Source organism: Scylla paramamosain, chromosome 4 (assembly GCF_035594125.1).
Source record: "Scylla paramamosain isolate STU-SP2022 chromosome 4, ASM3559412v1, whole genome shotgun sequence".
Lineage (NCBI taxonomy): Eukaryota > Metazoa > Arthropoda > Malacostraca > Decapoda > Portunidae > Scylla > Scylla paramamosain.
Genome location: NC_087154.1, coordinates 7,542,754 through 7,565,000, shown reverse-complemented (window position 1 = coordinate 7,565,000; position 22,247 = coordinate 7,542,754). Strand labels below are relative to the sequence as shown.

Here is a 22,247-nt window from a genome sequence, read left to right as displayed (position 1 = left end):
GGGCATTTTTTTTTATTAGATTTTTGTTGCCCTTGGCCAGTGTCCTTCCTACATAAAAAAAAAAAAAGTAGTAGTAGTAGTAGTAGTAGTAGTAGTAGTAGTGTTAATTCTGTACTTAGAGTTTATCCATCTATCAAATATACCTGCTGAGTTCAGTATTCATCACTACTATTTAACGAAAGAAAACACCTTGTTTATAAAATATAAAAGTAAAAAGTACCATGACATTCTGCCTCAAGACGCTCCGTGTGAGCTGAACCTTTGGCAAATCTTTCAACAATAAGAGATGAACTGTGAAATACGATTATTAGAAGATGATGAACATAAATATCCCTTCTTTGTATATTGCTGACAGGCAGACAGACAGACAGAGATACAGTACGGCACAGCTACATAGATAGACAGACAGGAATGCACAGACAAACAGATGGACAGAGAAGCAGACAAACAAATACAAACACACAGGCAGACACAAACGGACAGAAAGGCAAAACAAACAGACAACTGGACACACACACACACACACACACACACACACACACACACACACACACACACTCTCCTTTCCCCATAAGGCTCACCCGCTGTTTTTCTTTGGCAGGATATCCCGGGGGCGAACCAGCATAAGGAGGCGGACAAGGCGGGCTTTCTGACCAAGCTGAGCGGCCGCAGTTTTCCGTACATCGCCCAGTGGAAGCGTCGGTACTGCGTGCTGTCCAAGGGGCGCCTCTACTACTACGAGAAGGAGGACAGCAAGGCGGGGGACAAATCGAACGGGGTGATCCAGCTGGAGTACTTCGACCAAGTGGCGGAGGCGGGGCCCAAGGAGTGCAAGAAAGCCACCAATGTCTTCATCATCACGTCGCAGGACCGGAGCTTCTTTGACCCCGTGAGTAAAGCTGAGTGTGTTTGTTTACGAGGACTGGCTGGCTGGATTTGGTTCACCTTCAGACACGGGTCATGTACCGCCGCTTGTTTGGCATAAAATGGAGATGTGATTTATTTTTTCTTTCATTATGTTTTAAGGAAAATTTGATAAGATAAGAAGTAAAGCTGAGGCAGGATTTGTTTGGGACTGACAACTGACTGTATTTAATGCTCTTTCATAAAAGGGGTCATATGGCGCAGCTTGTGTGTATAAAAGAGAGTAGATGTAAACTTTATTATCCTTTTCTTTCTTTTTGAAGGAGAATTTGATAAGATACGAAATAAAGTTCAGGGAAGATTTCTTTGAGATTGAGTGACTAATGGATCCATGGACCTTGAGAAACGTGGTCATATGGCGCCGTTTGTTTAGCATAAAAAGGAGTAGATGTGAATATATTTTTTCTCTCTTTTCTTACTCTGCTTTTAATGAGAATTTGATAAGACATGGAGTGGGATACTGAGATAATTGAAACTATTAAGTTAAGATTACTTCTACTGTATCTCAACTAGACCTGGATAAATTTCATTACTGTAGCAGGCGAAGAAGGATGATTTTTTATTACAAACCCTCTTTATTGCCGCTCCCTCTCCAAAAAAAGAAAAAAAGTGTAGAAAACGTTAACGAACTGGTGACAGCTAATGTATTTCTAGAGGTGTCTTGCTGCTCCTCTCGAGACAGTGCATGTAACAGGAAGGTGGAAAAACCCAACCAGGCAGAGAGCTACTGAGTTTGAAGAGGAGTGGACGCGAAGCTATAATTGAAAGGGACCTACTAAAATGTGTAGTGGGAGAGTGAGACTATAAGAACAATTTGCTGAAGATTATGAAAGTAGGGAGAGTGAGGGTAAGGACAAAACTGTGAGGGTTGAATGAAGCAGGTCTGTGAGGGTAAGAATAGGACTATGGGTGACTAGGACAGGACTATGAGGGCTGAGAGAGGACTGTGAATGGCTAGGACAGAACATTGAGGTGCTAACAAAACTATGAGGGACGATTTGGTAGCAACGTCAAGGCTGGGAGTGAAAAAACCTAAAGTTATGAGAGTAGATTAATCAAAGGGAAGAGTTAGTTTCAATGAGGTCAGGGTTTTATGGGCCATTTGGTACGGGTGGTGCTGAGGTGGAGTGAGAACGGGCTATAAAAACGATAAGGTTGAAGTAACGTGGCTCTGGGCAACTGTAGAGGAGCCAGGCTAGCGTTTCTTAAGGGATAGGAAGGACGGTAGCTGATATGGACAGAAATAAGTGGAGAGGGCTTGTGCATGGCGCCAATCCCTGATACGAGTACTTGGGGAACTGTGAAAAGAGGAGGAGGAGGAGGAGGAGGAGGAGAACAAGGAGGAGGAGGAGGAGGAGGAGGAGGAGGAGGAGAACAAGAACAAGAACAAGAAAACAAAAATAACAAGAACAATAAAAAGAAAAGTACCAGTACAAGAACAACAAGAACAAGAAGAAAAAGAAGAATAAAATGAAGAGGAAGAAGAAAACAACAACAGCAACAACAACAACAACAACAAAGCAGAACAACAAAAAGATAGTGAAAAAAAAAATAGCCATTGTCGAGAAGACGAAGGAAACAAGAGAAGGATATGACGCAAGCACCGCGATGTCACCGGCTAGGGATGATAAAGCAGAGGGTTAATTCGAGTAACATGGTGCAATTAGTCACATAGATGACACAAGCATAAAGGTTCATTACCTTTCGATTAGGCAGTATACAGTTTATCATAAGCTCCCATGTGCCAACGGGTGTGTTTCTATTACAAGTTGGAACGCGTAAGACTTTTTATCTATTTATTTGTTTATTATTTAAGAGGGGCATCGGCCAAGGGCAACACATTATTCAAATTTAGAGAATACTTGTCTTGAAACCTCCTTCTTGAAATAATTCAAGTCATACGACGGAGGAAACACAGAAGCAGGCAGAGTAAACTATACAAAATCGAATTTAAGGAGGAGACAGCCAAAAATCGCTTACAAATAGGAATGTAAATGAATGGAACAAATATAGTAAATGAATAGACATTAGGTAGATTCAAGAGAAAGATGGATAAATGTTGGCAGATGTCCACTTACCTAATGGAAGAGTGAATCAGTACCCTCACTCTTTCATCCTCTTTACTTCACAAGAGCGGAGCAAGTGCCCAGACATTAGATTCTTTTAAGAGGAACTTGGATAGACTTATAGTTGATGACGGCAAAAGTCCACATCCTTAATGCAAGAGCGAAGTGCCCCCAGCCTTTCAACCCCCTTTACAAGCAGACTCTGGAACTCTTTTCCCTACATCTATATTTACTTTTGTCTACGACTTGATCTTGTTGTAGAGATGAGTTTCAAGAGATCTCCAAACCTGAAATGGCTCTTCTTTAGTATTCCCTTCTTCTTCTTCTTCTTCTTCTTTTTCTTCTTCTTTTTGTCATGGGAAAGGCAATCAATATCTTTTTATCCTTAATTTGTTTTGCCATTGGGTCTTCCTCTCTCGGGGCAAAAAAAAAAAAAAAAAAATAAATAAATAAATAAATAAAATAAAATAAAATAAAAATAAATAAATAAATAAATAAATAAATAAATAAATAAAAAGTTAAAAATAAATAAAATAAATAAATAAACAGATAAGCTAAAGAGTTTCAAATGCTCCAGCCCTGCCTTGTGTGGACCAAGTGGCCTTTCGTAGTCGTCTTACTTTTTCATATTCTTGCTGTTCTGTTTGTTGTTTCTTGTGACACTCCGTGAAGGCGATCAGGAGTAAAGCATAACTGGATTCTTTTCTCCAGAATTGACATTAATGAACGGGCAATTATCTCCCTTCGAATTACGGAACCTCCATTTTTCTTTTTTTTCTTTTTTTTTCTATCGAACTAATCATCTCCCTATAGTTTCCCCTTTTTTCATATCCGTTTTCTTCGTCAAAGCGTTTCAACTTATTTTCCAGCCAGTAATTCCCGTTTTTTTTTTTTTTTTTTTTATGATTTCTCATTACTCCCGCGTTTTCTTTCCCCTAATAGACTGAGTACTTAATTTCTTTTATTATTTATATTTTAGTGTTTTTGCTTCGTTCTTTTCCACCAGGGGCCAACGGGTCTACGAGTGTGAATGATGTGTGTGTGTGTGTGTGTGTGTGTGTGTGTATGTGTGTGTGTGTAAGCATGTGGCGTTTGTGCCGCCCCGTGTCGGATTGCCGATCTGGTAAATAAGACCATATTCTGAACACTTTAACCGGCATCTCGACTACTTTCAATAGGCTCTAGCTGAAGTGACAAGGGGGTTTTAATGATGTTTTTTGTGGCTCCTACATTATTACTATGACAAACACTCTAGAGTACACGGTTTATCATGTCTGTGGTGAGACAGTAAAGTGTTTCTCTGAATACGGGTCACTGATAAATTATTTTTTATCTTTTTTTTTTTTTTATGTCAGAGCGTTTCAACTTATTCCTTCTTCAGTAATGCACGTTTTCTAATTTTTTTTTGTCCATAATCGTGTTTTCTTTTTCCTTACAGACAAATGTTACTTTACTTTTTTTTTTTCTCATCAAAACGTTTCAACTTATCCTCCGTTTTCTCTTATAACTTTCTTGCCTTCACTTTTTTTTTTTTTGTTGTAAAGAGAAAGTAATTTTTCGTTTAGGCGTTATCACTATTGTTGCTGTTGTTGTTTGTTGTTGTTGTTGTTGTTGTTGTTGTTGTTGTTGTTGTTGTTGTTGTTGTTACCTGACTATGCGCAGTTTAATCACTTCAACATATAATTCTCAAAGCGCATAGCAGAATTATAAGATAAAAACAATAATAAAGTAACGTAAAAAAAAGAATAAAAAGATAAAGAGATAAAAAAGAAAAGAAATAGTGAAATGTTAAATTAATACAGTAATAGTGCATTGTTTTTCTAATATTTTTTATCTATACTTATTTCAAACTTTTTTTTCTTTTTGCCTCCTCGCGTTTACTTCCTCCTTATAGATAAACTGCCGCCATTAAAATAAAAAAAAAACACTTCTAAAGACCATTTTTCAAAGTCGCTTCCTTAATTAAGTAAGTAGGTGTCTGTCTAATAATAAAGGGCGTTTTTTCACTCTCTCTCTCTCTCTCTTTGACAGTACATCATAGAAAAAGAGGGATGGGGGAGTTTACGAAGTGCATATAGTAATAATAATATTCAAGGAGGAGAGGGGGAAGAGAACCGAAGGGAAGGGAAGTATTAAAGGTGATAGGCGATGTGTCAAGAGGTCTTTTTTTTTTCTCTCTCGCTCTCACTCTCTCTTCTTTTTCGAGAATCTAAGGCGGAAGGTGAAGTTTTGTGAGAAGTGAGGAAAAGTGGCCAAGTTGTCAAGTGAAAGTCGAGAGAATAATAATGGTAATAATAGTGGAGATGGAAAAAAAAGTGGGTGACATTATGATCATTGAGAGAGAGAGAGAGAGAGAGAGAGAGAGAGAGAGAGAGAGAGAGAGAGAGAGAGAGAGAGAGAGAGAGAGAGAGAGAGAGAGAGAGAGAGAGAGATAGAGTCCATTACACGTGAATTATGTAAGGAATGTTCATTAAAAAAAAATAATTAAATGTAGGGGAAAACTTCGTGGAGGAAAAAGAAAGTCGAAGAGGAGGAGGAGGAGGAGGAGGAGGAGGAGGAGGAGGAGGAGGAGGAGGAGGAGGAGGAGGAGGAGGAGGAGGAGGATCAAACGAGGAAGGGAAAAAAAGAATCAGCCTTTGGCAAGCTGATTAGTACGTAAATGTTCCAGGGATACGAAAGTGAACGAAAAGGAAACTGGAAAAGGAAACGAATGTAAAAAATAAATAAAAGGAGGGAAGATGAGAATTAATTACCTCTCTCTCTCTCTCTCTCTCTCTCTCTCTCTCTCTCTCTCTCTCTCTCTCTCTCTCTCTCTCTCTCTCTCTCTCTCTCTCTCTCTCTCTCTCTCTCTCTCTCTCTCTCTCTCTCTCTCTCTCTCTCTCTCTCTCTCTCTCTCTCTCTCTCTCTCTCTCTCTCTCTCTCTCTCTCTCTCTGTGATTTATAATCATTCACTATTGTACTTGCTTCTTCAAGTGTGTGTGTGTGTGTGTGTGTGTGTGTGTGTGTGTGTGTGTGTGTGTGTGTGTGTATGTGTGTGTGTGTGTGTGTGTGTGTGTGTGTGTTCTTATTCTTTAGTTATTTTTCCTTCCTACTCCTCCTCCTCCTCCTCCACCTCCTTCTCCTCGTCCTCTTCTTCTTCTTCTTCTTCTTCTTCTTCTTCTTCTTTTCTTCTTTTTTCTTCTTTTCTTCCTGTTTCAACTCCCCTCCTCCTCTTCCTCTTCTAATTCATTTTCTTCCTCCTCTTCCTCCTTCTCCTCTATGTCATCATCATTCATTACCATTATCATCATCAATACCGTACTCTTCTTCCTTTCCTATTCTCCTCCTCCGCTTCCTCCTCCTCACCCTCCTCCTCCTCCTCCTCCTCCTCCTCCTCCTCCTCGCACACTTCGCCGTGACACACAAACTTTTAATGTTCACTCTTGGTAATCAGTTATAATGATTTCCTTCCTTCTTGCCTGTCTGCTTTATCTGTCTGTCTGTCTGCCTCTGTCTGTCTCTCTCTCTCTCTCTCTCTCTCTCTCTCTCTCTCTCTCTCTCTCTCTCTCTCTCTCTCTCTCTCTCTCTCTCTCTCTCTCTCTCTCTCTCACGTCTATCTTCCAATATACTACAGTGTGTGTGTGTGTGTGTGTGTGTGTGTCTGTCTGTCTGTCTGTCTGTCTGTCTGTCTGTCTGTCTGTCTGTCTGTGTCTGTCTGTCTGTCTGTCTATCTATCTGTCTGTCTGTTTGTCTATCCATCTATCTATCTATCTATCATGCTTAGCTTGATTGTACATGTAATTATTTTTATCATCGTTAAATTGTGCTACGTTATTTTATTCAATCATATCTTTCATCAATCTTTTGGTGTCTAACATTTTTCTTTTTTTTTTCACTCTACGTGCAGCGCTATATGACGTGTTCAATCCACTTGTATTAACAATCAACGTTTTGCCTTTCCCTTGTTCTTTCGCTTAAACTCATTCCCTCTTTGCTAAGGATCGCATTTTTTTTTTTTTTACTTTTTAATTTCTTCCCTTCCCCGTTTCTTCTCTTTTCTCTTCCTCTCTTCGAAAAAAATCTACACCCCCTTCTAATTAAAGTCATGGATTAGTTAACGTCTTGTCTTTTCTTGCTCTTTAAACTCGTACCAGTGTATAAGTCAATAGCACCTTGTCTTTCTCTTGTTCCTGCTCTTGCACTTTTGCTTTCCTCTCCCAGAGTCGCCACGTTGTTTTGGCGTATTTATGTCTTGTCTTTCCTTTGCTTTTCCTACTCTTCGCCCCTCTATCAGTCAATCAGTGCTATGTTCATCCTTTGTTCTTACTCTTAAACTCCTTCCTTGTAATGGGTCACCGAATTATTTTGACGTATTGAAGTCATGTATTAGTCTATGTTAAGTCTTCTCTTTGCCTTTGCTCTTTAAACTATCCATCAGTCAGTCAGTGCATTTGTTCATCCCTTGTTCTTGATCTTGCTCTTAAACTCCTTCTCTCCTCTGCCAGGGTCGCCACGTTTTCTCCGCGGACACCCTGCCTGATATGAAAGACTGGATTCGGAAGCTACAAGCAGCCCTTGACCAGATACGAAACAACAACCGACCTGCTGCCTCCACCTCGCCCTCCGCGTCTCCTTCGGCCAAAGAGAGAGGAGGGAAGAGGAAAGACGAGGCAGCAGAGGGCAAGGAAGGCAAAGGGAGTCAGACTCAAACTGCCACTGCTACTTCCAAGGAGCGGAGGAAGAAGAAAGAGGTAATGTTACTACTACTACTACTACTACTACTACTACTACTACTACTACTACTACTATTACTACTACTTCTGGGTCACTCGTTTCTATCGCCAGATGTTTCCTGAGAGGTGATTGTGGCGGGAGGAAAGGTCATAGGCTGAAGGGAAAAGATAAATGTGACGTTCGGTGTCTATCTCTCTCTCTCTCTCTCCCTCTCTCTCTCTCTCTCTCTCTCTCTCTTCTCCTACCTTCCTGCCCCTAACCTCGTCACGGTGGCTCGGCCTTGAATGGCTACACACACACACACATACAGAGAGAGAGAGAGAGAGAGAGAGAGAGAGAGAGAGAGAGAGAGAGAGAGAGAGAGAGAGAGAGAGAGAGAGAGAGAGAGAGAGAGAGAGAGAGAGAGAGAGAGAGAGAGAGAGAGAGAGAGAGAGAGACTAACCAACTAACTTAATCAAGACTCACCATCAATTAGCTTTCTCAGCAACCACAAACCACACTCATTCCTGCTAGGTCATTCACTTACCGCGGGCCCATAGAGAACAAAACCACCACTCACTCCTTCCTCTTCTCTTCCTTCTCTCTCTTCTCACACTTGTCATCTTTCCTCACCTCCCTTCACTCCCTCCATCATCGTCTACCTCATCTCCCCCGCCTCTACTCACATCTCTTGCTTGGTTTTAGACAGTGTAAGTAGTCACGAATGGTTTCTTGAATGCCAGACACGTATATAGTTGTTTGTTCTTTCTTTTTTCTTCTTTCGTCTTCCTCATAGCTCCGGTTTCAGAAAGGCTAGCCTCTATTGCATTATATATTGGTTATGAATAAATGCTCAAATGTTCATAGTCGTCAAACATATCTGTAGCTATTTGCTCTGTCTTCTTTCATCTTTCTCTTAGCACATGCAAGCTGCTATTTGTTCTTCCTTTGTCTTCTTTCGTGTTCCTAATAGCTTTCTTTCGCTGCAGGACTCAAGTCGTCCTCGCAAGTCTTCTAAAACGGGGGTATCGAGCCAGACCCAGACTTCGATGGGGGAGCCCCCGGCCAGCGACGCGCCTGACGGGGGACGTCCAGTCATGGCAATACCCAGGGGCGGAGTCATGCTACCTGGGTTCTCGTCTCGGAAGGACCCTCAGCCGACGAACAGAGCACCGGAGCGGAGGAGCGGCGACGGTGAGGCGGAGGACGACTTGCCCCAGGCGGGTCCCACGCTCACGTGCGTCACCAAGCAGAGAGTGAAAGGGCCTCAAGGTAATGATGCAAGGCGGCAACACTGCATGGGGCGGTTGGGGCGGGGTTGGGGGAGGCAGCGGGTGTGAACGTGGCGGGGCGGGAGAGGAAAGGTGGTGTGGCTGAGGGAGCGTAAAGGGAAGTAAGCAATGGGGATGTAAGTGCTGTGGTGTGGTGTGGGTTGCCGGGCGCATCCAGTGTGTGTGTGTGTGTGTGTGTGTGTGTGTGTGTGTGTGTGTGTGTGTGTGTGTGTGTGTGTGTGTGTGTGTGTGTGTGTGTGTGGTAGCAAAGGAAGAAACGAATGAAAGGCTACGTAAGAAATTTTCATGTACGTAATAGTTAGGTAAGTAGACAGTCCAGTGAGCTCGTAGGATAAGGAATCAGTTTAAATGAGATGGATTCTTTCTGATGACTGAATTGCAATCTAACCTGCCGTGCTGTTGCAGGTCGCCGGGCTCCACAGAACCGACGGAAGGCGGCGGCAGCCCTCAAGAAGCGGGCCAGCTCCCTGTCAGCCCTCGAACACCAGGACGCCAGCGATAACAGGTCAGAGAGTAGTGAGGGGGCGACACGCTCCTACAGAGACTCCCAGACACCTGAGGGAGACCTAAAGGAGGAAACAGAGAGTGAGGAAGAAATCGAAAGGAAGAAAATTAAGAAAGAGGCAGTAGAGGAGGAGAAGAGGAAAGTTAATAAAGAGGCGATAGAGAAGGAGGTGGTGGAAAATTCTCCTGAAAGGGAGTTTACCATTGATAACGTTGATGAGGGTCTCTTCTTCAACAAAGGGCTGAAGGACATAGGCATGCAAGAGAAGGGAGTGTCCAAGGGGAAGAGGCGCTCCTCAACACTAAAAGTCAATTTCGAGGAGAGTCCGTCCCCGCCTTCAAAAAAACGGAACATTGGGCAGATTCCTGCGGCTCCGCGACTCCTTCGTGACGCCCAAACGAAACAAGTTTGTGGCAAAGGAAGTTATTGCCGCCGATCACCCAGACATGGTGAGCAACTCCCGCTGGAGCTGCGTCATTCTGTAGGGCGCCCACAGGCACTCCTGCGCCGCAGAAAGAGGCATCGAGAGGACCAAAAACACTAGACACATAGATTTTCTTTATCATGACTGTAAATTTACATTACCGCTAGATGGCGTCCGCAGCGCCCGTGCGAGCGTGAGGACCGGCTGCGTGTCACCGGTCGCCTTGCTTGGCGTCGCACCGGGAGAATGTCACGGGGCGGTGGTGGACGGACGGGTCATTCCCTAACTCAGGTCACTTCGTCTGCTATCTCTTCGCTTCACGGCCACTCTGTCTCACCGTGGATGTTAAAATACATGTCTTGACTGATAAATACACGCATGCATACACACAGGTGGTGCACAGAGAGGCAGCGTGGCCTTGAAGAGGCGTGAGTTGTGTGGCGGAGGGCCGGGACTCTTCCCTACCCCCCACACGCCCCGCTGCCTCGCGCGTCCCTCTCGGTAGCGGGCGGCGTCGCGGTGCGGTATGTATTGCCTTCCCGTCAATATCACATGTGCCTTATTGCAGTGGCTGTCTGGCCTGTCCGGCGTAACTCTGCATAGCCTCACCTGATCTCGTCTGACAAACTGGGCAAACAGTTTGGTCTCGTTTACATAATAGTGTTTAATGAAGCCCCGGCGAGGATGCCTGACTCACTGTCGCCTTATGATGACCCCGGGGCGGGTGTGGTGTGGCCCGGGGGATGATGGTTGTGGGTCGAGTGTGCGTCCACCCGACAATAGAGGGAAGGGAAGGGAAGGGAGGGGATGGGAAGGGAAGGGACGGGAGGGGGCGACGGGCACTTGTTTGAGCTACGTAGTGTTAAAAAAGAAGTCTAGGATTCCCCGCGGCCACACCTCGGCGGGGGCGGGAGGATCCTGCCCCCGAGGCTGTCTGTCCCTGGACGGCCAAGACCCGCTGCTCCTGTTGCCAAAGTTCAAGTCTTGTCGTAGGAAGAATACTGAGTAGGATTACATAGATGAAATAGTTTTAAGAGAAAGTTTTACACTACACTGGGTGATGACCCGCACGATTTGCTTCTCCTTTCCAAAGTTTACGTTTATTCACGATTCTGATATTACTACAAACTCTGTTTTTATCTCTGCCTTTCTTCCTGCCTCTCTCTCTGAGCAAATACAACAGCCTTCCTGTTAGTCCGCCTCTGTGCCTGTTTGTCTCTGAGCAAACAAAACCACCTTCCTGTCAGTCTGTCTGTGCCTGTTTGTCTCTGAGCGAACACAACCGCCTTCCAGTCTGTATCTGTTTGTGCCTGAGCAAACAAACACAACCGCCTTCCAGTCTGTGTCTGTCTGTGCCTGTCTGTCTCTGAGCAATCACAACCTCGTGCTAGGTAAGTAGGTCTTCCTTTGCCCACGTTCGTAGGTAAATATATAAAGTACTCCTCACAGACACGAGATCCTCCCTTCTGGCGTGAAAGGGCGGGCCGCGTACAAGCGCATTTATGAGTAACCCGCATGGTGGATCTTTGGCGGGGACTCTCTGGGGATGTTGGTCTCTGCTGGAGGAGGCCGAGAAAGTGTAATCTGGTCATGCGAAGAGTCGGGTTAGTGTATGAGGGAGAGGCCGCGTGCAGTGACGTGGGACTTACCGTGATATACAGTTATAATAGTGTTGGTGTAAGCATTTTTTTATATATATTTTCAAAGCCTTATTTTGCTCATGTGTATCTAGTATAGTAGAGTATACTGTAGTGATTGGTAAATGATTGTATTTTGTAATCCATGTATGTACGTATGTAGCTGTAGAGGAACATAGCAAATTATTATTATCATTATTGTTTATGTTGAACGATATTCTTCCCTCTCTATCTACACCCTTTCCTTTATCTTTCCTGTGCGAGCCTGAATGTTCTACGTAGCTTTATAGACTGTGTATGTTTATATATAGTACTATTATCCATAGCCACTACATCTTCCCCCCCTCCCCCCTGGCGCCTTGAGTGGTGTGTGAGTGGACTCGTCATTCCTTCCTCAGGCTGAGAAAAGTTGAGGTGGAACTAACTTGTCAGTGACAGATCCTGGGTTTTCATATTTACTTGTCCAGCCTTTTATTTATATTTTACGAGCATTTTATACAGTATCAAACAAATGCGTCATATCTACTTGATTGTTGTTCTAATCTTTTACTTTATTTCATGTGCATTTTAATCTAATACCAAACAGATTCATCATGTCTATTTGGTTATTGCTCGAGCATTTTACTGCATTTCATAAGCAATTAATACATCAGACACATTCATCCTGTCTGTTTAATTACTATTCGAGCCTTTTACTTCTGTTTCATGAGCATTTTATGCAATGTCAAACAATTTTGTCCTGTTATATTTAGCTATTTCCAAAACTGGGAAGCATCTTATGCTTATCCTAAACACTTGCGTTGATTCCATGCGTATTTTATACAATATCACACTTCTTATTCGTTATTATTTCACTATATCCTTGGGAAGGCTGTTATTAACTATCTGGACAAGTGCTGGGTGTAAAAAGTCTTAAAATCTCACTCCTTAACTTGCTTAGTCTTTAAATAAATAAACAAATAAATAAATAAAAGAATAAGTAAATAAAATAAAAGCTAATATCACCCATGGAAACACCCACACGTCACTACTGTAGTTCTGACCTTAACGCCCCAGGATGAGTTAAATTTCCCCAGCCTGCATCCCCTGCCCTGCCCTCCCTTACCCCCTCACACGTAGCAGCAGAAGCAGCAGCAGGAGTCACACGCTGCCGAATGCCTGCATGGTTTGTACCCCCGACGTGTGTGTGCACTGGCCGCCCCTCCACCACCGCGTGCCCTCCCATCCCTGCTGCGTCCACTGCGGCGAGAGCTTCCCTGTTTCCTCCTCCTCCTCCTCCTCCTCCTTGCCTTCTGGATCACCCTCTCCTAGTTAATAAAGTTTGGTTATGCCGTAGTTGTGTATTTTGATTAACCCTGTAACATCACCACTACCTCCACCACCACCACTACCTCAACCATCACCACTACCTGAACCTTTACCTGAGAATGTACTGATTGCCTGTTACTCTTGATATAATTAACTTTCTGCTACTGGTATTGTTGTTGTTGGTGTTGTTGTTAGTAGTGTTTTAAATCTGGTATCCCTTTTCAGTTAAAGAGAATGCTTTACCAGTGTTTTATTATTATTATTATTATTATTATTATTATTATTATTATTATTATTGTTGTGGTTGTAATAGTGTGTATGTAGAGATGTTTTTTTATCCCTTTACAATTTACACTGTTTTATTTTAGTATCTTTCCTAAGTATACTTTTTTTTTCTATCTTTATTTTGGAATGAGTTAAAGAGTGTTGTTGTTGCTGTAGCTGTAGCCTCCCTCACCTGGCCTGCACCTCACCTGCTTCTTCCACCACCACCTGTGCTACACCTAACAGCGGAGAGAGGGATGAGGAACAAGCGACCAGACAGCAGAGGCAGCTAAGTTTTAACAAAAACGTAAAATAAAAAGAAATATTAGTATGAGAATAAGAAAAAAAAAAAAACGAAAAAGGACAGAAACGAAGTAAAAAATAAAATGTAAAGAAGAAGTCAGCGAAAACTTGAGAAATATATCCTCCTTTAATGAAATGTACTAAATGTTAAGAAAAAAAAAAAAGGAAGCGTAGGGTAAAATAACAAACATCAGGAAAATCTGAGTAAAAGAATAAATTTCACTTTGAACACAACAAACCAAAAGGAATGAAAGGGGAAACCTCAAGGTAAAAAAAACGAGAGAGAGAGAGAGAGAGAGAGAGAGAGAGAGAGAGAGAGAGAGAGAGAGAGAGAGAGAGAGAGAGAGAGAGAGAGAGAGAGAGAGAGCAAACTCTGAAGAAAAACAATTCCTTCTTGATAAAAATAAAAAAAATAAAAAAAATAAATAATAAACTGAATCAAAAGAGAGAAAAAAAAACGAAAAAGAAAACGTAATCGAAAAAAAAAAAAAATAAATAAAATCCTCTAAATAAAACAAACCAGCAAGACTGAAAGGGAACAAGAAAATAAAAAGAAAAAAGAAAGGAGGTAAAAACAATGAAAAAAAAAAAAAAACTTATAAAGACAACCTCTGCGTTCGTTACATGGAATACAGATGCGATTTGTAATTTCTTTTGCTGACTATTAACTTTTGTATTTCAGGCTCGCGAGAAATTAAATGCCAGTCACCCAGAGTGTTGTCATGGTGGTGAATGTACAACTCTCTCTCTCTCTCTCTCTCTCTCTCTCTCTCTCTCTCTCTCTCTCTCTCTCAGGTTCGACGGCTCTTCTCGTTCTTGCGCAGGAAAGTTTTGATAAGTTATTTTCTGAGTTATTACTTCACATAGTTTTCATCCTTTCAGAACAGAGAGAGAGAGAGAGAGAGAGAGAGAGAGAGAGAGAGAGAGAGAGAGAGAGAGAGAGAGAGAGAGAGAGAGAGAGAGTACGCTTCCCCTCTTATTTTAACCCTTCCTGTAATGGCAAATATTTGTTTACCTAGCACTTGGAAACACTTCAGTCAACTGAATATATACTCAGAGAAAAGGACTCTGCGCTCCTCCTCCTTCATAAATAGCATTTGCAAAACTTGTCTGTTAAAAGTTCTTAGTATCTTTATTATCCCTCTATCAATCAATCTATCTATCTATCAATCTATCTATCTATCTATGTATCTATCTACCTACCTACTTACCAACCTATCTACCTTCGGATCTATATATCTACCTACCTATCTATCTATCTATTTATTTATCTATCTATCTATCTGTTTGTCTGTCTGTCCATCTATCTATCTATTTACCTATTTAACTTATTTCTCCTCCTCACAGATTCTAACTTATCCTTGTCCGTCCTTGTGTGGAGTGCGGCTCTCACGTGCGCCTTTGGTAAGAGGAAGTTCCACTTACAGAACAGTACCAAGCAGAGTACTGTTAAAAAATTTCCGTCTCATTAACTTCCTTTTAATTATCGTTAATATTTCACACTTCACCATAACGTTGCATTTCTTGTTATCTCCTCAAATTTCCAAGGTTACTACTTTTTTTTTTTACTTGTTAATTGCATTACTGCCCCTCCTGCGACTGCGCTACACAAGACTTTCTATTTACTCTCACGTCTATTTTATCCATTTCACTTATGCACACTTGACCAATACCTTCACTCTTTCACCCCTTTCATTGCTATCTCTGGAACTCACTGTCTGGTTCTGTTTTCCTCCTTCCAGCAACTTGACAGTTTTCGACAACAGTTTCGTGACACCTCCGGAACAAAAATTGCTCAACCAAAGAATTCTTATATTTATTTATTTATTTACTTATCTATTGAGCGACAATGTCTCTTGTCCACCTAATATTATATATATATATATATATATATATATATATATATATATATATATATATATATATATATATATATATATATATATATATATATATATATATATATATATATATATATATATATATATATATATATATATATATATATATACGAGTATATATATATATATATATATATATATATATATATATATATATATATATATATATATGTATATATATATTTATATATATATATATATATATATATATATATATATATATATATATATATATATATATATATATATATATATATATATATATATATATATATATATATATATATATATATATATATATATATATATATATATATATATATATATATATATATATATATATATATATATATATATATTAGGTAACCATGTGGCATTTAAAAACTACCCTGGAGAATGTTTATGTAGTTTCTTAATTCCAGATTATTTCAGAAAACAGAATTTAAAGAATTTCTGTAATTCTTGAAAATATTTTCCTGTTCTGAGAAAAAGAATGGTCATCACTGTCTGTAAATTTACGTCTCCAAAATTGTAAAGAAAAATGTATCTATTTATCTACTTATCGATTAATTAAAAATCAATCTATCCATCTTTTTTCCGCACGTTAAGAGGCAGCGTGAGTTCCCTGACTGCCTTCAGTCCCCAAAACGCGCCTTAATGGCACGCGGCCGGAAGCCCAACTCCTTTTTTCTACCTGGTTTGGGGAAATCGGCATCAACTTCCTCTTCACTGGTAATGAGGGAAACCTGGCCGAGCGTAGAATTAATTATTTTTTCCCCTATCGACAAGTTTGAGAAAGTTTAGAACAAGTGGCGGAAAATTAGCCACGATCCTCAGGATCCTGAATGAGGGGACGGGTTACACAATCTGGCAGAAGTCAAGTGTTCAGCTTTTCCCATCAAAGTGACGTGGCCGCGGTGAAAGATAATGACTGCGTGGCAAGGCTCGTATCTGGTGAGGTGATGACGCTGCAGGGTGTTCATAAAGAAAGTTGTGGACATATCACAATGGCTTTATGCTCCGAAGCTCAGAGAATTATATGCTTTAAGGCGCCGCAACATTGGGCTCATGAGGTGCAGGAAATTTCGACTATGGATCAGTGAGACAAAATATTCAGACACGAGACTCCCTGTGATAAGAGTGACGGCTGAGTTAAAGAACTTTTAACTTTTAAGCTTTCAATTGCAATGAAATGAGGCAGTAGGAGGGAGCTTCGGCTGTCCACCACGAGGTTTCTATCCAGGCTGCTCATTTTGAAGACTGAGCGAGAAAGTATTGACGAACAGTGCACAGTTAGAATGAAGGTAATACGCAACTAAGGAAGCAGAGGAGACGCTCACAAGAAACAGTAATAAAGCCAAGAAAGTATTTGTAAAACACTGATATTGGCACATGCATAGCATCACTACCATCACCACCACCACCACCGCCACTATCCTTATCATTAACCTATATGAACCCACGGCAGGATGATGCCACTCTGTCCTAACTTTCTCTACTCATTGCCATCACCCGCCCTTCAATTCCATCCCAACCCAAGGAAAACATCGCCTCTCAGTCTAGTCAGGCTTACAGGGCACACTCTTCACTAGCTTGCGACAGTCAATTTCTCTCTCAGTCTAGTGTAGTCAGGCATAGACACACTCTTAACAAGACTCGTATCGGTGTCATAATTTCTCAGTCTAGTCAGGCTTAGGCCCTTATTCTGAAACGCTTTGCTTTATCACCACAACTATTTTCAAAGACTACAGAGATGATTAGCCAACTTCACAAGAGTGTTTCTCCTGTTAGTAATGTTGAAATTTTCTTAATCTATCACTAGAATAATAAAAAAAAGCCTTGGAAATCTGTGTACCTTCAACTAAAGCCTTTTGAATGTAGTGGAGATGCGGCCAGAAGTGTTTCAGAATACGGCCCTTAGACGCACTCCTCACAAAGCTTCAGGCAGTGTCATAATGTAGTGATAAAACACTGCACCTGGATGACCCTTGGTGGTGAGATACTTGTAATCTCGGTACCTGCTTTCGTGTTTATCATTTATTCTTCGTACTTTCTTACTTCCTTCATTTCTTCATTTTTGTCCCATATTCTTTCCTTTTACGTGTTTCAGTTCTTCTTGGTGACTCTTTGGTTACAACACTACAGACAGACAGCATAATGTGGATGAAGGCTAACCTGCTAAGGAACTGCAGAGATGACGCTCACAAGATACAGCAAGGAAGCCGAGAGTGACTGTAAATATCGATACCGGCACAAGCATATCATGAAAACCTGTTGTCTTTCTGAATACGTCTTCGTTTTGGAATTATTCAGGGATGGAGAGATGTTGTACCTGGATAAGCCTTGACGGTGCGCTACCTTGTACAGAGAGATAAGAAACGTATGAGGTGAGAAGACAAATAATCACCAGGCCATTGAGTTAGACGAAGCCGAAGTGGAAAGATGTAATCATAATGGAGCGAGTTAACGAAGACGGGAGAAAGATGTGGAGTAAATTACGTTTTTCCTTGAAGACAACGCTAAATGATGAGCACGTTTCCATTACTCTCAACTCATCAATGAAAAAAAAAAAAAAAAAAAGACGTACCACTTAAAGCCATATAGACCGTTACTCTCAACTTCAAGAAAACAAAAGAAAAAAAGTAAAGAAAAAGTAAAAACAGTTTAATACCTCAGCGAGAATAGAGACGTGGAAAATATGAAACTCAACATGATACAGTTAGCGAAAGTATGAGAAGGGAATAAAAGAAAATTGTCACACTGGGAGAGGAGTAACAAAAAGTCTGCTGCTGCTCCTCTACCTCCCTGTAACTCGGACTGTGACGGGAGAGGAGAATCAAGACGCCTCCTCAAGTGAAATTGGCCAATCCGATTATAACTCTTTTCTTTTCAACTTCTTTTTGGAGGGAGGATCGGCAATTAAATGGACTCCTCTCTCTCTCTCTCTCTCTCTCTCTCTCTCTCTCTCTCTCTCTCTCTCTCTCTCTCTCTCTCTCTCTCTCTCTCTCTCTCTCTCTCTCTCCCTCGAACACCTCCTCACTAATGTCCTTTACATGGAAGAAGGAAAATAATAATGTTGATGATGATGATGATGATAATAATAATAACAATAATAATAATAATAATAATAATAATAATAATAATAATAATAATAATAATAATAATAATAATAATAATAATAATCTGACGACTTAGGCAAGTAATTGTATGCAGCAATTCAACAGGCTAGTTTTCTTTCCTTTTCTTTCTCTTCTTTCCTTTCCTTCTAGGGTTCTTTTTCTTTCTATCTTTCATTCATTCATTTCCTCTTTCTAACCTTCCTTTTTTTCCTTTCCTTCACACTCTTTCTTTGATTAAACCTTTCGTAACATCATCGAAAATTACGTACATGGAAGAATTAAAACCGCAGTAGTAGCAGTGATAATAATAATAATCTGGGGAGTCTGACGAGTATGCAACTTTATGTGTAGGGATAAAGACGCGGAGGCTGGCAATACGCTGGACAGATATTGATACAAAGAGGAGGGTAAAGAAAAGAAACTTACGCACAAGGCCACAGCGGAAGACGACGCAAATGAGGACAGATAGACGAGATTAGAAATGTATGTGCAGTAAATTGAAATAAACGAACAACAGAGAGAGAGAGAGAGAGAGAGAGAGAGAGAGAGAGAGAGAGAGAGAGAGAGAGAGAGAGAGAGAGAGAGAGAGAGAGAGAGAGAGAGAGAGAGTTGACTGTCACTGATTACTATAGTGAGATGAGACTGAATGAAATAAGAAGATAAAAAAAGAATAATAATAAAGTTGAAAAAAAATGTGAGCGAAGAAGCACACTGGGAGGACTCAATACTGGTTAATCCTGGAAATCAACACGGCTGTTCTAATGTGGTCCAGAGACAACGGAAGTGAAAGGTGGAAGTGTTCACGTAAACAAAGAATTGCGGCTGTTGCTGGGAAGTGACAACATACGGACGGATAATGCAGTGAAGTTTGAGATGGTCAGGGAGTTGGAAGGGTGTCCGCCACGCAGTCATCGGGAAATGGAGCGTGATGCTGATTTAAAGGGTAATGCACCGAAACCCTGTGGTCATATGGCGTTGTTACAAAATGTTAAAAGCAACTAGAATTGTTGCAGAGTAACAGTAATGATAACATTGTGGTAGAACAAAATGATATTAATAGTAATTTTTAGAAAAATCACCAAATGTATCAAGACATGAAAGGAAGTTAAAGTAAAAACTAAATGTAAAGAGATTAAGGACTGTGGAGGAGACCAGACTCTTGCACTGAGAGAAATACCCCATGTCCCGGAGTGAAACACATTCCTTCCGCACGCGGGAATGGACGCAACATTTGTTTGTCGGGAAAGGGACACGGTAACGACTAATAAGTGACAAACAAGTGTGTGTGTGTGTGTGTGTGTGTGTGTGTGTGTGTGTGTGTGTGTGTGTGTGTGTGTGTGTGTGTGTGTGTGTGTGTGTGTGTGTGTGTGGTCATTTTGACAAAGCACTTTCACGCGGAGAGTTTAGTGATGCCTGTGATGCCCGCGGCCAGTGTCCGGCAGGGTCCCTTCCTTCATCCTCATGTGAGTCCTTTAATGACCACTTTGTCAGGCGTGAGAGCGACGAGTAGCGAATTGGTGAGTTACATGCGACCGACCATTGCCGCGGCCTGTGGTGCAACTTTCCTATTAATTGTTTTGTCGCTTCTGGGAAAGGGAGCGAAATCACGCTAACATTGCAGTTAAGTTGCAAGTTAGTGAGCGTATAGCCAACACACATCACACCGGCGGTTTTGTGTGTGTGTGTGTGTGTGTGTGTGTGTGTGTGTGTGTGTGTGTGTGTGTGTGTGTGTGTGTGTGTGTGTGTGTGAGGGGGGGTCGCCTATAGAGTACAGACCCCGCGAAGGTACAGTCACGGCCAAAAGTCGATAAAAATGCCCCACTCACTCCCCCTGTGCTTAGCTTTTTTCCCTGAAACTTAAATCCTCTGATATCCCAAAAATCTGTCAACACTCAGGTTTCACAGGAAGAGTGTCAGCAGATCAGACGACCAGAGTGCGAAGGAAAACGCAACACAGTGGAAGTGAGTGCGACAGGTTACTTCTGACCACGACTGTACTCAGCCTTGCCAGCAGCCTTAGCGTGTCCTTGCAGCGATACGTCCATCTCGAGTCCTAACTCTAGTGTTCCTTTCAGAGAGGCGCCGTGGCTGAACCGCTCCCTGGACGTGCTGGAGGGAGGCAACCCATGGGGCGGCAAGCAGGTGGGTAGCGCGGTGCCATCATCGGCACTACCCTACAAGGCATACAACTATTCCACCGACGAGGACGACATAGACGACGACCAGTCAGACTCTTTTCCTGCTTCGGCCTCGGGGATGCCGCCACCGCCGCCGCCTCCTCGCTCGGCTTCCTATGGACTGGAGCTGATGAGATCAGCCTCTCAGGGCCGCGTCGCGCCACGAGGACGCAAGGCGCCGCGCTGCTCCCTGGATGAAGCTCGAGGTTCCCAGGCAGACCTCGGGGACTCCAGGGACTCTCTGGGTGGGTGGCGCGGGTCACACGGTGAAGCCTGGGGCCAAAACGGACGCGCCTCTCCTGTCATGGACGACCTGGACAACCTGCTGATGAACCAGAGTGTCCAGCACTCTAGCGCCGCTCTGGACTCAATCAGCGACGCGGGCAGCGAAGGGAGCAGCACCTGCCGCGCCGCCGACCATCAGCAACCTGCCGCTGCTCCAGACCACTGCCACCACCACCACCACCATCACCACCAGATGCAGCAGGGCCAACAGCCCCGCAAGAAGCCCCAAGACCTGGGCCGCTTCACCACAGCAGTGAGGCATCTGCAGCGGCACGTGGTAGAGATCGACCGTGCGGTGTTTGCCGTGACGGGCGACGTGGCCTCCACCAGGCGGGAGGTGGCGACGCTGCGCGAGGCTGTGGCAGCACTGCAGGCCGACGCCCACACCATCACCACCACCCTCTCTAACCTGACGCAGGAGGCCATCACGGCTCAGCAGAAAATTGCTTACGCCACGCAGGTAAAGTGTACGCGCCGGCCCCAAGGGTGTGGTCAGAGCCTCGCCGCCGCTGACCGGCGAGCGGGAACACTAACACTCGCGGCGCCGCAGCACGCTCGTCTTCTCCTTTCTTACTAACACTGCTAACGAACTAACATTCCACTCAATGACTCGAAACCATCATCAGGGGGACGAGGCCTTCTGTGTTTCTGAGATGCACCAAACCCTCACGCCCTCCATAAGAGGCGGCGGCCGCGCTGCCACCCAAGAGGATAACTTGTTCAAATAATGGCGGCAGGAGTATGAGAGCTGGGAGTATCAGTGCCGGCAACGGAAGGGTCTCATAGCATTGTTTTCTTGTCTCTATATATTCGTCTTTAGCACTCCTCTTCCAGTGTGTATGTCTGTCTGTCTACCTTCCTGTAGTGAGTGACGGCTCGCTTCACCTGGCGAGGCCACACTTCCCCGCGAGTCTTCTGCCACGCACTCCAGCGGCGGCACTCAGCCTTCCTGGAGTGACTCCCGTGGTCTAGTTTGGTCCAGAAATTTTAAGATGAAAGAAATCCTTCGCTCCCTCTCACTTCTGACCTAATCAGTCCCCTGATATGACTTTCCCCTCAGTGTTGTATTACTTAATTACTTATCCCGCAATAAATAAAAATATATGATGAATCAGCCAGTCAGCGACGGTCTCCGAGGAGCCCCACAGGCCTCTCCTACTCCAGCTCCCTCGTGAAGCCTTAAAATGCAAGGTTCGGATAATAAGGTTCGATGAGGGAAGCTCCACAGAACCCGCCGCCCCTCATCTGACTTCCACGTGCTATTTTCTGATGAGATTCACCAGCAGTCGGGCGCAGCGTCTCCGTGCGAATTAGTGGGGACGTGTGGGCCTGATCCATGCATCTTGTGAG

The 22,247-nt window shown here is 42.8% G+C and overlaps 1 protein-coding gene and 1 long non-coding RNA gene across 8 annotated transcripts in view; one reads left to right on the top strand and one right to left on the bottom strand.

Moving 5' to 3' along the window:
• LOC135099669 (uncharacterized) overlaps nucleotides 1-22,247 on the bottom strand; it is a 341,412-nt gene that overhangs the window by 235,234 nt on the left and 83,931 nt on the right. The window lies entirely within an intron of this gene.
• Nucleotides 1-22,247, top strand: part of LOC135099608 (uncharacterized) — an 82,457-nt gene that overhangs the window by 50,438 nt on the left and 9,772 nt on the right. For all 5 annotated transcript variants that reach the window (XM_064002011.1, XM_064001997.1, XM_064002005.1 and 2 more), the window contains exons 3-7: nucleotides 602-889; nucleotides 7,475-7,720; nucleotides 8,672-8,954; nucleotides 9,380-9,479; nucleotides 20,511-21,357. In XM_064002011.1, the coding sequence (XP_063858081.1) occupies nucleotides 602-889; nucleotides 7,475-7,720; nucleotides 8,672-8,954; nucleotides 9,380-9,479; nucleotides 20,511-21,357 (1,764 nt within the window). The remainder of the gene's footprint in view (nucleotides 1-601; nucleotides 890-7,474; nucleotides 7,721-8,671; nucleotides 8,955-9,379; nucleotides 9,480-20,510; nucleotides 21,358-22,247) is intronic.